At 42.4% G+C, this 16,785-nt stretch overlaps 1 protein-coding gene across 1 annotated transcript; it reads left to right on the forward strand.

Moving 5' to 3' along the window:
- Positions 1-14: 14 nt before the first annotated feature.
- mvk (mevalonate kinase) lies at positions 15-14,996 on the forward strand. Its single transcript, XM_038996232.1, has 11 exons — positions 15-132; positions 236-332; positions 2,525-2,672; positions 4,496-4,643; positions 5,724-5,879; positions 6,541-6,644; positions 6,978-7,023; positions 7,470-7,560; positions 8,065-8,184; positions 8,642-8,795; positions 10,249-14,996. Exons 2-11 carry the CDS (start codon positions 255-257, stop codon positions 10,398-10,400), a joined length of 1,197 nt encoding a protein of 398 aa, XP_038852160.1. The 5' UTR covers positions 15-132; positions 236-254; the 3' UTR covers positions 10,401-14,996.
- Positions 14,997-16,785: the final 1,789 nt, after the last annotated feature.

Raw genomic sequence — 16,785 nt, forward strand, 5'->3', positions numbered from 1 at the left:
TGACTGTCGCTTGATGTTTTCAAGATTGTGGTATTTAACAGTGCGGACAGCTTCATAAGGACGCTTTATCCCTTCTAAAAATACAACGGGAGTTTGTAAAGACTATCCCTCATCGGACGGAGTGGTTTGGAGGTATTACTATATATATAGCTACATGACGTTTTCCTGATGAATTAACTGGAAAAAGCTAGCTAACGATAGCTATTTTACTAACAATTCAACATTTACTTGGCAGGCTACATTTTGCTATCAGAATGCAAATCAAGGAATGTATCGTGTCTGCACCAGGGAAAGCTATCCTCCACGGAGAACACGCTGTCGTGCATGGCAAGGTAAGTATGTTTTATTATTTTTATTTCACCTTTATTTAACCAGGTAAGCTAGTTGAGAACAAGTTCTCATTTACAACTGTGACCTGGCCAAGATAAAGCAAAGCAGTGCGACACAAACAATAACACAGTTACACATTGAATAAACAAACATACCGTATATAATACAATAGAGAAAGTCTATATACATTGTGTGCAAATGAGGTAGGATAAGGTGGGTGAGGCAATAAATGGGCCATAGTGGCAAAATTATTACAGTATGGCAAATTAAACACTGGGGTGATAGATGTGCAGAAGATGAGTGTGCAAGTAGCGATACTGGAGCAAAATAAATAACAATATGGTGATGAGGTAGTTGGATGGGCTATTTACAGATTGGCTATGTACAGGTGCAGTGATCTGTGAGCTGCTCTGACAGCTGGTGCTTAAAGCTAGTGAGGGAAATATGAGTCTCCAGCTACAGTGATTTTTGCAGTTCGTTCCAGTCATTGGCATCAGAGAACTGGAAGGAAAGGCAGCCAAATGAGGAATTGGCTTTGGGGATGACCAGTGAAATATACCTGCTGGAGCGCGTGCTGTGGGTTGGTGCTGCTATGGTGACCAGTGAGCTGAGATAAGGCGGGGCTTTACCTAGCAACGACTTGTAGATGATCTGGATCCAGTGGGTTTGGTGATGAATATGTAGTGAGGGCCAGCTAACGAGAGCACACAGGTCGCAGTGGTGGGTAGTATATGGGGCTTTGGTGAACAAAACGGATGGCACTGTGATAGACTGCATCCAATTTGCTGAGTAGAGTGTTGGAGGCTATTTTGTAAATGACATCGCCGAAGTCAAGGATCGGTAGGATAATCAGTTTTACTAAGGTATGTTTGGCAGCATGAGTGAAGGATGCTTTGTTTGCGAAATAGGAAGCCACTCGCTACTATTGCCTATTGCCCTACCTCCTCATGCCATTTGCACACACTGTATATAGACTTTATTTTTTTCTATTGTGTTACTGACTGCACGCTTGTTTATTCCATGTGTAACTCTGTGTTGTTGTTTGCGTCGCACTGCTTTGCTTCATCTTGGCCAGGTCGCAGTTGTAAATGAGAACTTGTTCTCAACTAGCTTACCTGGTTAAATAAAGGTGAAAATAAAAAATAAAAAACAGACATGTACTGAACAACACTATAAATGCAACAATTAATGATTTTACTAATTTACAGTTCATAAGGAAATCAGTCAATTTAAATAAATTTAATTAGGCCCTAATCAATGGATTTCACATGACTGGGCAGGGGCGCAGCCATGGGTGGGCCTGGGAGGGCATAGGCCTACACGCTGGGGAGCGAGGCCCACCTACTCAAGACCCAGGCCGAGCCAATCACAATGAGTTTTTCCCCACAAAGGGGCGGTATTACAGACAGAGATACTCATCAGTTTCATCAGCTGTCTGGGTGGCTGGTCTCAGACGATCCCACCGGTGAAGAAACTGGATGTGGAGATCCTGGACAGGCGTGGTTACATGTGGTCTACGGTTGTGAGGCCGGTTGGACTGCCAAATTCTCTTATACGACATTAGGAGGTGGCTTATAGTAGAGAAATGAACATTAAATTATATGGGATCATCTCTGGTGGACATTGCTGCAGTCAGCATTCCAAATGCACACTCCCTCTCAACTTGAGACATATATGGCATTGTTGTGTGACACAACTGCACATTTTATTTGCCTTTTATTGTCCCCAGCACAAAGTGCACCTGTGTAATGATCATGCTGTTTAATCAGCTTCTTGATACGCCACACCTGTGGATGGATTATCTTGGCAAAGGAGACATGTTAACTAACTGGGATTTAAACAAATTTGTGCACAACATTTGAGAGAAATAAGCATTTTATTTTGTGTATGGAAAAATTCTGGGATCATTTATTTAAGCTCATGAACTATGGGACCAACACTTTACATGTTCCGTTTTATACTTTTAAGTATATTTTGAGCCTGATTTACTTTATTGTTTGAATATCTTACTGAAGATAGTTGTCCATGCCAGTCCATCATCTTTATGTATTCATGAGATTTGTTCGTCATATGACCCCCAGGACAAGCAGTGTTATGGTTTTCTGTTCACCGAAAGATTGGTTGTTGAAATGAAATTGATTTGACATTAACCACAACAATAATTCAGAGGTATTTTTGCTCCAACCTGTGCTAGGTGGCTCTGGCTGTAAGTTTGAACCTGCGCACATACCTACGGTTGCAGGCCACATCCACCAGTAAAGTCTGCATCAATCTCCCCAACATCAACACTTTCCTCAGCTGGGATGTGACCGCGTTGAAGCAGCTTCTCCCTGACTCTGGAGGTGAGATCTATTCCACTTCTGATAGTGCTGAGCTATTAGTGCTTTTTGTGGTCGTTTCGGTTAAATTATTTTAATGAAAAATTATCATGGATTTTGGTTTTAATTATTTGGATAAGGTTAAATGCTGTAACCACACAGAATAAAACAATGAATAAAAGTCCCATGATGGTACTGACTGCCCATTACTGCTTATCACCTATTAACCATTTATGCACATTACTTTAATAAAATATTTCAGTTATTGTGTGTATTACATTTGTTTTATTTAACAACTTTATTATTTAATTCCAAGTAATCTAATCTCTATAGAGCTGCTGCCTATGCTTTCTGACAAAATCACTGTTTTGTAGTTCTTCAAAGTAAATAAAGCATACTTTTATGACTGCTGAATACCAACTATCAACCACTTAGATCATGTTCTTTCAGGTAGTGATACCTCTCGAAGCAACAGCTGGTCTCTATATTATATCACATCACAATCGTGCATTCTTCTGCTTCTGTAGCAGGCGTAAAAGAAGAACAGACCAAACACCTACTGTGCTGGAGTGTGTGATCAATTATGGTCTGCCGAATTCTGCGCTACTAAGAAAAAATACATCTATCCATACTAATTTCTATCACCCCCCCCCCCCCCCCCCCCAATCAAGCCCCCCTACCCTATTACACTTGCTATCATGCTGAAACAATCCACCCATAGGATTATTCAGCATGTTCGACAGTAACATCTGCTTTCCATTTCTTGCATTGAAAAAAGGAATCCTATCTGTACTCAGCAGCACTGATAAGCTTTCACTTCTTTGACCTTCTTTCCTACTGATCAATCCTTTGGTCTCAATCACTCTGCCTCTCTTCACATTTTCTATAATATCATCTATGGCCATAGATAATGGGACCCCAGTGATGACCCCTCAATCTAGCATAAGCACCAGGGACATGGCTTTTAATCTTCTTCCCATTAAGCTTTTACATTAGCAGAATATTCCCTTGCTGAGCCTGGCTACCACAAAGTATTAGCAGTCTACCATTTCCAATGAACCAGGCTAGTTTGAATTCACCTATCTCTTTCTCTACGGCATTGGTTAATCGGATAGGGTGTAAACGAGGCCCTGTGGTCTCAAACACCATCAGAACTTTCCAATCCGACACATTATTAGTCTTGCTTCCTACCTTGACCCTCTTTTTGCCTTCTTTACTAGATGCTCCACTGCTTTCTGTTTCATAATCTCTCTTCTTCCTATGTCTTTCCACTACAGACCATTCAGATCCTTGACCCTCATCCTCCTGATCCATATCATCAGAACTGTCACCCATATTGATCACATTCCAGCACAGCTGTTGCTTCTCCAACCGTTTCTCCATTTTCTCGACTTGGTCCGCACTACTCTCCATGTCCAACCATCCGCCATACGTTCCTACAAATCGTCCCGATGTCCCGCTTCCTCTTCTGTCTCTCCATTATGGTCATTGTAGTTAATTACCATGTTTTATGCACTACAATATGTAGAATATTGGCCTGTTTGAATCTACAACTCCCCCTACTACATCGCATAGTTCAGGCTTGATCTGATTTATCTCTAGAAAAACTGCAATGTATGTGTGCATTGAGCTCACTCCAAAAAAAACGTCACAAATTAATAAAAATATATATATATTTCTTTCCAGTTAATCAATCAGCACAAGACACCAATGTAGCACATTTTGGAGATGAACTGGACTTAAACCCAAAACTATTGGCAAAGTTGTAAAATAACAGCTGAAGTATCGTTGTGGTTGTTTTATTCTCCTATTGTAATGTTGTCTATTTGTGTCATTCTGTCTCACAGCTGAGCTGGGGAATGTGAATGAGCTTGATGCAGAGCTTGTCAGGATGCTGCGAAACTTTGTTGGTGTATCAAATGGAACCTTGGATACTCGCAGCATGGCCATCCTAGCCTTCCTCTACATCTACCTCTGTGTCTTTGCCAAGTCAGGGTAAGAGTGTCAACTGATAGAGCTAATTGATTTATATAGGCCTGTTAACATAGGGTAGTGCTAATCTTGGGACCCAAGAACCAAACCTCTAATGCCCTAATGAACACCACAGACCCCATCCTAGTGAGAAAGACTTTGGCAGCTAGGAGCTGGGTAGATGCTAAGGAGTAGGCCTAATCGTGAGTTGACGCTTGCAGCGCTATGCTAGCATGTCTGAGATAGTGGCTGTCCGTCCTGTCAGAGCCCGTCCACCACTAATGAGAGGCTGGCACTGGGCTCACGCTGCAGCCTTAACAAGTCTGGATGCGCTTGTCCCTAGGGAAAGCAGCTCCTTAATTAGTTTTGAGCGTACTCCTGTCCTGTCTGCCCGGAAAGAGCCTGGCTGTCATGGGCATTGACAGTGCCTGTCTTGTCTGCCCGGAAAGAGCCTGGCTGTCATGGGCATTGACAGTGCCTGTCTTGTCTGCCCGGAAAGAGCCTGGCTGTCATGGGCATTGACAGTGCCTGTCTTGTCTGCCCGGAAAGAGCCTGGCTGTCATGGGCATTGACAGTGCCTGTCTTGTCTGCCCGGAAAGAGCCTGGCTGTCATGGGCATTGACAGTGCCTGTCTTGTCTGCCCAGAAAGAGCCTGGCTGTCATGGGCATTGACAGTGCCTGTCCTGTCTGCCCAGAAAGGGCCTGGCATTCATGGGCAAGTCTGCTGCAGTCACACCCATGCACATATGTACGCCACGCTAGTCGTTCACAATAAAAAGGACTGCTGTGTCTAGACCCTTTGGTCAGTTGGATTAAGATCAAAGGAAATGTGCTTTTTTGGGATGTTTTTGCTGTAGGAGCTTTTGCAAAGTGTGGTGTTTTTGTGTGAGATTGAGTGCCCTAAAACCTATTACAAACACTAGTAGGTAAAAACAATAGTGCTGTTTTTAGCTTTTTCATCCACATTTAATAGTTTTTCACTCAGCCATACCCAACTAGGCTGACGAAATCCTACTACAGTCACATTCCTAGATGTAAGCAAGCCATGCTGAAAATGTTTGCAGTAATTGATTGAATGTGGTTAATAATTCTCGTCCATCTCAGGGAGTTGCCCAGCCTGACGGTGTCTGTGTGGTCAGAGTTGCCAACTGGAGCGGGTCTGGGGTCCAGCGCTGCCTACTCTGTGTGCCTGGCTGCAGCCATGCTTTCTGCCAGTGGGACCATCCCTTCTCCACTGAGTGACCAGGAAAACACAGCCAGGTAATGACTTAACACCAAATATCCTACTGGATCTATTAACATTGAATTATTTAAAGAAATCTCTCAGTAGCTGTTTTTTTTATTGAACAAACAAACAAATAAAACATTGTAACCCATATGTCTTAATTTATAGTTTTTTTATTTATTTTTACCTTTTATTTAACTACGCAAGTCAGTTAAGAACAAATTCTTATTTTCAATGACGGTCTAGGAACAGTGTAGTTACTCGAATAGTTACTCAAGTTAATTTAGAGTAGCTGCTGCAGCACCACTAGCTGAGTCCTGGGATATGCTATTCCACCCTCCAGACAGTCAGTCAGTACAAATATATTCTGCCCACAGTGTGAACTATTTGCTTCTGTTTGGCTGCAGTTTCTCCAGCAACCTACATATTGTTTTTCAGTCATCTGTAGAGATTTTGATAGTTTTCAGATCCCCATTTTTCTTAAATCTATTTCCACAACTGGAGGATGCTAGTCCGTTATAAATTCTGGAAGTCAGATCGGACTTTGTTTCTGATGTCCTCACATGTCAGTATGGGTGGGGCTGGACTCATCACAAGCACAGAGTGAGTGACGAGGGCTATGTTAGATAGGGGTTGAAGGCCCAGTGTAAATCCTCATTGTAATCATCTCTTCTGTATTTCATTGTGTTTCAACAGGTGGGGTGAGGTGGAGATGGAGCTAATTAACAGGTGGGCGTTTCAGGGAGAGAGGATCATCCATGGGAACCCCTCAGGGGTGGACAATGCTGTGGGGACATGGGGTAAGACCCGGATCCCTCTGCCTTGTGCACAGACCCCACGGTACCACACAGCTTTGTGGTGTGTGTGGTACAATGAATGGTGTGATACAATCTGCCAGCATGTTCTGTCTGCAGAACGGCACTGAACAGTATTGTAGCGGGAGTTACTTTTCTTGTGTGTGTTCTCTGTGAGCAGGCTGATGTTACAGTTAACAGTGGGGAAATGTGCAGTATTCCTTTGTGTGGTGCGAGGGCTGTTTTGCGGCCAGAAAATACTATTTTGCTCAAATTACTCTACTCTATTATGGTATCTGATTGATGGCCGATTCTATCACTTTGCTTTGACTCTTGAAGGTGGCATATTGAGATACCGTTCTGGGAAGATAACAGCCTTAAGCAGGTACTGTACACTAAACCAAACCCTTTCCATGTCACTGCAGTGAATATGGTCAATGGGCCTAATTTACATTGCCAGTTTTATAGAGTGTGATAGCATGCCTTATTTTAAAGTAGTCGACTGTGTTTTGGAGGGATTAATGAATGTCATCCAGGTCAGTGGGTTAATGGGTTATACTCTTGAACAATTATGGCAGGTGGCATTAAATCCCCAATGCAGTTACAATGGATTACTTTAGAATAAGGACGTACCTCCGTGACACTGCCCATGCTGTCACAAACAATGAATGGAAAAGATAGTCTGTGCTCCTTCTCTTTGGATTCTATGGACTCCACTCTGCTATTGCCACTCATGAGGAGAAATATTGACAATAGCAACACCTGAATGAATACAGGTACATAATGTGGCATGATATTGCTAACTTTCCTTTAATGTTTCCCCACTTGTAGGGTCCCAATGTTAAGGATCCTACTCACGAACACCAAGGTCCCTCGCAGCACCAAGGTACTTGTTGCTGGAGTGAAGGACAAATTGAACAAGGTACTAAATGGCTGTGGTCTCGTCTCCACTGTGTTCTCCTCCCCAGCCCTGTAATTAGTGTAATCACCAGTGCTTTAATTTGCATGGGAAAGACACTCTGGGGCCTGGCATTGACTGCCTTCATAAAACATGGAGAAGAAGCGCTAAGCTAGCACCCCTGTGTGCCGTTGCCTAGGTGACATCCACAGGTGTGAGCACTTCTGTTCTGTTAGATTGTCATAGGTGGTGTTACTGGCAGTGTTGTGATTGGGGGAAAGAGCTACATTTTTTTTTCACTCAGCACTGAGTGACTGGCTTTTTGTGCTGCTATGCAATATGTACTGACTGTTTTAATTAATGATATGACCACTAGATGAGATGATATTATGTACATTTGCTGCTTTAGTCTGCACTGTTGACTTCTTTTAAGTATATTTAGTGTTGTTAAATTCCTTTACATTGAATTCCCAATTATTTGTAAAAAGCATTCATTCTATATTTTATTTGCTGTTCTCCCCCCTCCAGTTTCCCTTTATTATAAACCCTGTACTGGAGTCTGTGGATGCAGTCTCCTGCACCTGTGAGCAGACCTTAACAGAGATGGCCAGCGACACCCCCACACCAGAGCACTACAATGTCCTGGAGGTACAGTATTGAAACACATGTTGCCTATGGACGGTGTGTTCTGGTGTGGCAGACACTACCAGTCTGACACAGCGTAGAAATGATTGACTTCCTCTTACACATGGTAAAAGCCAGGGGTGCAACTTTCACTAGGGACGGGGGACATGTCCCCTTAACATTTTGAAATTGCATTGTTGTCCCCCCCAGTTTATCATTGGAATGTGATACAAAATGAGGCAACGGTGTGCTTTAGGACCATGCGGGTGCCTGCGAGCGGTCGGGTAGGCTGTTTGGAGTGTTTATCTTAATTTATAAAAATAATTATACCCCCCCCTCACTTCTAAAACCAAAGTTGCACCCCTGGTAAAAACTACAGCTGCATGAAAAGCCAAAATACAGAACAAAATTGTGTTTTCATACAAAACAGATTGATAATGAAATTATGTAAAACCCACAGCTGCTATTATGTCTCCCATAGGAGCTTATTGACATCAACCAGCACCACCTGAATGTGATTGGTGTCGGACACACGACCCTGGACACCCTGTGCCAGGTCACCCTGGCCAGAGGGCTACACAGCAAGCTGACTGGTGCCGGAGGAGGGGGCTGTGGCATCACCTTGCTTAGACCAGGTACTATAGCTGTCTGCTAGTAATGCCTCCCTACACTTTCATCTGGCTCGCAGTAATCAAGTGGGGGCGTCCCTATGTTATGTGTTCTTACGCTGCATTGGTATTGCCACCATCTATGGCCCTCGCCTTATTTTTGGGGCAGAGAGTTGCTGAGAGCCTTGTTGTCTTGTCTATATTTCTATGAATAGCGTGACCTCTTAACAGTGAGCGAGATCTGTGAAATGACATCTGCATGCTGATTGTATGTCGACACATCAGTAGATTTGGCTCCATTATATTGATTTGACGGTGAGCCAAGATATGGGGTGTGTGACAAAATGTCACCCTCAGTCATCCTCTTTTGAGGTAAAAGTTCTGTAGTTTCAAACAGACGGCATAGAGAAGGAGAGCTGGTTGAGTTAGCCAGGAGGATCCTGTGTTTCACGCTTATTTCCACAAAAATCCACTGCCACCTTTGCTTATGCCTGCAGCCCGTAACACATAGAATATATAGCCCCAAATGAAGTTGATTTGTTTTGTTGTACTAGCAAACAAGTGTTGCACATTTTTTGTGGTTTGCAGCTATTTTCCAAAAGGTTTAGTCAAGTGTTTTCCCCTCAGTGCTCTCAGATCAGCTTTGACCTGAGAAGTTTTGATTTGAGCAAGAGCAGGGACGAAACATGCAGTGAAGTAACCTGCTATCCTGCAGCCTTGTTAAAACCCACCACTGTCTGATGACGTGCTACGTATTTATCATTTCTTTGTAATGAGCATTGTAATGATTTTTCTCCACATAGAGATGTACTTTAGCTTACTGTTTGTTCTTCAGCTGAATAAGTACTACTACTACTAATACAGTATAGTAGCCATTTCAGACACTTTTATCCAAAGCAACTTACTGTACAGAGAGTGGGATCATACCTTTTTTAAATATATTTGACCCCAGTGGGAATTGAACCCATGACCCTGGCATTGCTAGTGCCATGTTCTTCCCAGCTGAGCCACACAGAAGCGGTTCAGGTTAAATGCCCTCTTCAAGGTCAGTCTGAAATCCAAATCCCACGCAAACATTTCCTTTGCTGCATGATGGGAGGCTTTCTACTTTTACTTTCAGAAATTGCTCCCCTATTTGACACATTTTTCACCCCAGGCATTTTAGCCCTAGCCTATGTTTACACATTATTATCCAGTTATTGGGCACCCTGGTGTTTGCTAGAGAGGGCTTTGTGGGTTCAGCTCTCACAGCGGCCGTCAGACTCCACCTCCTAGTGGGAGTCTCGCATCACAGAACCCTAGGGTGCGGACTCCGAGGGGTGCCATTTCAGTAGCAAACCTAGTCCTTCTCCCAAGCTCTGCAGATGTAAATGAATCCTCCGGTGCAGTAAGCAGGAACGGAGGGTCAAAAACAAGTTGGGTGTTAAATGTAGTTCACTGTGTGTGATGGTTTGTTTTTCTTTGTGATTTCCTCTCGTAGAAACGGAGTGCTCGGTGGTCCAGAACACGATCCAGGACTTGAGAGACTGTGGCTATGACTGCTGGGAGACCCGTATCGGTGCAGCAGGCGTGCAGCAGCACTCTCCCCTCGCTGTGAAAGAGGAGGTCCTGGAGGTTTTGGCGCGCTACTGAGACTCACTGGCCATGGGTGTGCCCAATGCCCTCCCTATAGGGTAGCTGGGAGCTTTGCTGCATGACTCTGGCCTACCAAGTATTCTATTGTTAAGGAATGACAGCGAACAATAGAGTTGGCTCCAGTATGGGTTGACGCGTGAATGTTAATAGCACTTGTCTATTAGACTACCAACAGTCAAGACAGACTCTTTGTGTCAGGGGAGGACAATAGCTCATCACACACTCATCACTTATTTTTCTAACTCTGAAATCATGCCATTTCATGAGGTCATGAAACTAATATTGTAGGGGAACTAGGCAGGTGATCACACGTCACTTTGAAATGTTGTTTTCTAGTTTTCAGTATTGGAGTATGAGCCTGGCCTGAAATGAATGTTAACAGATGTGGTTTTGAACCGTTTTTCATTAGATTTCTAAAGCGGATGCTGCAGAAAAGCAAGAAACACTGTGCTCAGCAGTGTGTCTAGCTGCTGGTTTTGGCAGGGCCAACTACTATTCAAAAACGAGCCCACTGGGACTTTTTTATTTTTTAAAAAGATAGATGACCAACCTTGACTTTAGTGCTTATTTGTTTTCAACTCAAGATAGGTCCATCTGTCCTTTTTCAGTGTGCGGTTTTTAGTCTTATTTTTGAATATCTCTACCTTCATTGACGTCGTGTTAATTTTGAAAGAGGGTGCAGTGATCTGTTTTTCCAATAGATGGCAGCAAAATGTAAGAATTCACTAACCTCAACAGGGACTGAGTGAGTCAGAGCGATAGATTGTCATTCAGTGTTTGCTTCAGCTGTCAATACAATGCCATGGCTGATGCACTATTTGTTAAACTAACCTTTTAAAACTGAAAACCTTCTAGTTCTATGTGTCACATAAATGGTGTGTGGATGTCTTTTTAAAGGAGCTATTGCTCACTTGGACACCATCCAAGACTAGTTATGGTGAATTCATTGACTAAAAATAGAAAATGGATTTTTAAGATAAACCACTTCCTCAAGAAGCATAGCAGGGTAATTGTTTTCTCAAGGTCCAAAGCAAAAATTGTATTTCTCCATACTTTTTTTGTGGTGAGACCATGTTTTTTTTGAAGACAGCCCCTCAAGCTCTTCTTTCCAAGAGCTGAGTATGAAATTGAAAATGACAGCCATTATCTGATTTCTTTGGTCATCAAATATGTCTGACGCATCATGCCGCAGACCAAGAAATGCAAGGCCTTTAAAAATAACTATTGGTAGGTAGGCTAGGCTACATCCCTGCCTTTCACATTGGTTTTCATGTTTGTTATTTATATTAACCATGATATGCTACAGCATGTATAAGGGGAAAAAAATCAAATCTTGAATCAATGTATTTCAGTACATATCAGAGGAGGCTGGTCGGAGGACCTAAAGGAGGATAGGCTCATTGTAATGGATGGAATGGAGTCAAACGTGGTTTCCATGTGTTTGATGCTGTTCCATTAATTCCATTCCAGCCATTACAATGATCCTGTCCTCCTATAGCTCCTTCCACCAGCCTCCTCTGGTACATATGCATCCCATATTTCTATTGATTTATTTTCAAAATTAGGAAAGCGTTTGTTTTTGATCAGTGTTAATGTTGTGTGAGAAAGGTGGTGTAGCACATGAGGAATGGGAGGCTGGCTCTCCAAGGCTTATCAGTGAGCCTGGATTAATGTCCTCTAATGTGGATCAACAGCTCGTGGCGTGCAGTGACTCACGCTTACTTTTGTGCTGACACACACACACACACACACACGGGCATCTTCAAATTATGTTTTACTTAACTGCTCATCCTCTAAGCATAACAGAAATTTCTGCCTATGCTGCATTCATATAAGATGTGGATTAGCCTAATTTAGAAAACTTCTCATTTCGGAAAAGGTCATTTGGGGATATCTTAGTCTTCAATCTCAATTTTTATTTAATTTTAAATGTCATGAAGATTGAGTAGTGTGGACCTGGCAGTGTGTATGAATGAATGGCATTTGTCACATGCCCCCCCACCCCCCTCCTTTCCGCCTGTCGCCCCTCTCGTCCCCCTGAATTGTGTCATCTTTATGTCAGTGCTGCCCCCGTCACTGCTCTGCACAGTCGCCCCTAACCCCCGCTGCAATTTAATTACCACTGCACTTTTCAATTGAAATGGCATTGACGAGGGGGGACAAGAGGGAGACAGCAGCCCAGCCGTGCCCGTTTCATTTTAAGCTCCTCTTTCTTCTCTACTTTCTCTCTTCTCTACTCTCTCTCCTTTTACCCCTGCGAGGCACAGATGTTTTTTTTTAATCAATGTCAGTGCCAGCTTCTTTTTGCTCTGATGAATAGATTCTAAGAAGGCGCTGACATTATTTCAGATAACAGAAGGAGCAATGAAAGGGGGTCAAGGATAGAGGGAGAATGACAGCACTGGAGATGACATAAACACTAGAAAAGCCTTAAAAGAGAGAATATGTGTAAATTATATATTTTTGTTGTGGTTTTGTTTTCACAAAGTGTGCAGTGTTTGAATCATTATGAGAGAATAATAAGGGATGCAGAAGTCGTACTGCTCAAGCAAGAGTAACGCAATGGTTAATTTTGCTATGGAAATGTTGTGATCATGATCCCTATGGCACCACCATCCCTCTGGTCTCAATGAGCTGGTGAAATGTTGGCATGACCCATTCACTTTCAACACACAATTGGAACTGGCTGACAATATATCACTTTGTACTTGGCCATGACTGTTTGCCTATGCATGTTTTTCCTTGCAGGTCATTATATCGGTATCCATGTCAGTTGGAGATTTTGAGTACAGTATGTGGTCATTAACATTTAGTAGTTTCTTAGGATCCCCATTAGCTGTTGCCAAGGCAGCAGTGTGTGCGCGTGCGTGCGTGCATGTCCATCCTCTCCCAGCCTCCAGGCACAGACAGACGGCTGACAGACATCAGCCACTGAAAGCCCTCGTGGGTCGAGCCTCTGAGCCCCCACCACCATTCATTAGGGCTCTGTGACCCTCCTGTGGGGAGGTTGCCCTTTTGGGGAAGTGACGGGGCGGAGGGGGCCAGGGGCAACTGGCTCTGGTGAAAGCAGGGATCTGCTGACCCTATTAAAGCCAGCGGGGGTGTGGTGGAATCTGTGACAGAATTCCCCAGAGTCCCCACGCTTCATTTGAAGAGGACTGAAAAATTGGTGCCACTTTGGAAAAACAATGGGTCACTTGTGACTCACGTGAGCACTAACATAACTAGACAGAGTTACCAGAACTACATCAACATAGAGAGCGTTGACCACCACAGCATATGACTAGTGTCCACTGCACATACCATATTCATGTCATTACATCGATCAGGTAACTGGTTGTGTGAAGTAGTGGAAGAAACCTGCACAGTAGTATGTCATCCCCTTAGTGCCGGCAGCTCTTGTTTTAATTGCAGGCTAAGGTTTCGCTTTTTCTTGTTGCCTTTGAAGAGCCTTATTGATTTTTATACCACCCCTCATCTCTGCTCTGCTCGGTTTAAGAGCAAATCCCTTATGGCAAAGTTACCGGGAATGTAAAAGCATAAAATTGTCAGCAATTTAAAAAAATATATATTTTTCACAAGACTGATGTGCAATCGAGACGTTTTAACATTGAAGTTTTGAAAAATTGGGCTCCTCTGCTTTTTAAAAAGAGTGAGAGGAAGTATTGAGGCTGTATTTTATTCCTGCGGTCTGTCTCGTAGACGGGTCAGCTCAAGGGCTTGCTCATCGCCAACTCTGTAAAAAAATATGTATATTTTCTACTGAATGAGTCAAGTGCACCCCAACTCTAAAGCAGCTATGCTCCTGTTATGGTTAAATGAACTGACCCTGTCAAAAATCCCCACCAAAACTATGGCAATAATGATTTCTCAGGCTGTGTAGTTGTCTTCTGTGGAAATAATGCTATCTACTGTGGCATTTGGGTGAATATACTAGTATATAATATTGAAGTGGTTTCTCTTGATGTCTCTCGGTTATGAAGCTTCAATCAGAAATATGACTCATTGCATCTATTGTAAATCTAGCGACGCAAACATTGATGCCAAATCTTTAATCATGCTACCACCCGCGTTAAGAACCTGGCATAGAACTCAATGCAATTACACTTGGCTTTCTAAAGAACCCAAATATCCAAGAAGAAATTTGATAAGCTGGCTATTATTAAATGAATGCTAATCTAACTTGCATACTTTGAACTGCCTTTTGAATAGAAAATACATTCATCATTGTCCTTGGGATGCCTGCCAATTTAATTGAATCCTGCTGTGTGTCGTTGAGGTTTTGAGAGGATGAAGATCTTCCTATTTAATCACGTGTCATCACAGTGTGATTGACGGCCTGTTAAAACTGTCAACCGCTCATACTTAAAGATTCAGCATTAAAGTGAATAAATCAAGGTGAACAACTGGATGCATAGAATGGAGGGAAACACATTCATCCCTATTAGGAGTTCTGTGATTATATCCCGTTGGTGTGTTCCCCACTGGGGGACATACCCCCCTCCCCCAAACCCTTTCTGGGGTATCTGTACTTTACTATTTATATTTTTGCCAACTTTTGCTTCACTACATTCCTAAAGACAATAATGTACTTTTTACTCCATGCATTTTCCCTGACACCCAAAAGTATGTGTTACATTTTGACAGGAAAATGGTCCAATTCACAGTTATCAAGAAAACATCCCTGGTGATCCCTACTGCCTCTGTTCTGGCGGTCTCACTAAACACAAATGCGTCGTTTGTAAATTATGTCTGAGTGTTGGAGTGTGCCCCCTGACTATCCGTCAATTAAAAAAAAAAAATTGTGCAGTCTGGTTTGCTTAATATACAGAATTTTAAATGGTTTTTACTTTTGATACTTAAATACATTTTAGCAGTTCCATTTTAGCAGTTCCATTTTACTTTTTATACTTAAGTACATTTAAAACCAAATACTTTTACTCAGGTAGTATTTTACTGGTTGACTTACCTTACTTTTACTTGAGTCATTTTCTAGTATCTTTACTTGTATGACAATTGAGTACTTTTTCCACCACTGCTGTTTAGACCACTCCACTCATGTAATTACTATGGGACAGGTAGGAGTGTTCATATTTCATCCGCTGCATTCACGATAATATCTAATAATCTGAAAGCGTTGCAAAATTGGTATCTCTTCTTGCTCATGCATTATGAATGAGTCACTGTTTTGCATAGATTAGCAATCACAGAAACCTTTCATATCAAAATGTGCCAGGAGGGTTCTATCTCTCTCTCTTTTTGAAGACGTTAGGTGACACATCCCTGCGCTTTTTAAGATATGACAGATCAGGTGATACTGTCTCTCCCCCATTTCTCTTCTATGCTCCCTCTTGCTCTCTGATTTATTTCTCCATGCATATCATCATCAGGGGGAATATATGTAATTTTCAACCTGCTTTTAAATTGATTGCTCACTTGCTGAATATCTTTGCATCTGTAGTGTTGTGTCTGGGGCAGCGTGGCTAAGCTCAGCAGGGATGTTCTATTATCAAATTAAATATTTGCCACAACCTAGGAAGAGGAAGATGGCACCCGGACCATCCTTTAAAACCTCTACAGCTGACAGGCAAAAATGTGAATTTCCACCTAAAATGTTATACCCAAACTAAAAAGTTTATAACTTAGGAATTATTTGCTGCACATGCATATGGATGGTATCGTTTGAAAGGAAACGCATTGTAGTTTGTATAGAAATGCTCATATCATAGATAGGAATTACACAAGATAAGGTGCAGAAATAATACATTTTCTTTTTTTTCCACATCACATGAAGTAGTGAGCATTGTTTTGGAGTTGTGGCCCAAAATGTACCCAAAGTATGACATACAGTTAGTTATACAATTGCAAACATTTCTTCACAGAAAAACTGAAATGGTCGAACCGTTTTCAAAACTGAGGGCTAAAACATCCAAAATATCAGAGGTGCAGGGCAATGTTTTCAACAATACACAATAAATCAGTGTCCTGGGGACATATTGAAATGTATTTGATTTGGGCCAAGCTTAGGTGCACTCACACAAAACAATCAATAATGCTGGCAGCAATCAAGCTGGAGATGTTGGCCAAGGGGGTGGGGGGTGATAGGGGTGGCAGTAGGGAAGGACAGCTGACTGGGCCCCCAGCCGGGTTATTGGCTCCCATTCATCATCAGTGTCCTGACGGGGTGGTGAGGAGAAATTATCATATTGGAAGCTACATTACATTACAGTGGAAACTGGTGCAAAATACAAAGCCTGAAATATGTATTTGATTTGAGCCACACAGAGGTGCACTCACAAAAAAATATATAAATATGTACAAAAGCACGGAAGCATTGGGCAGTAATGCCCAGTGGTACACTCACACATTTTTTAAACTAAGG

Source organism: Salvelinus namaycush, chromosome 1 (assembly GCF_016432855.1).
Source record: "Salvelinus namaycush isolate Seneca chromosome 1, SaNama_1.0, whole genome shotgun sequence".
NCBI lineage: Eukaryota > Metazoa > Chordata > Actinopteri > Salmoniformes > Salmonidae > Salvelinus > Salvelinus namaycush.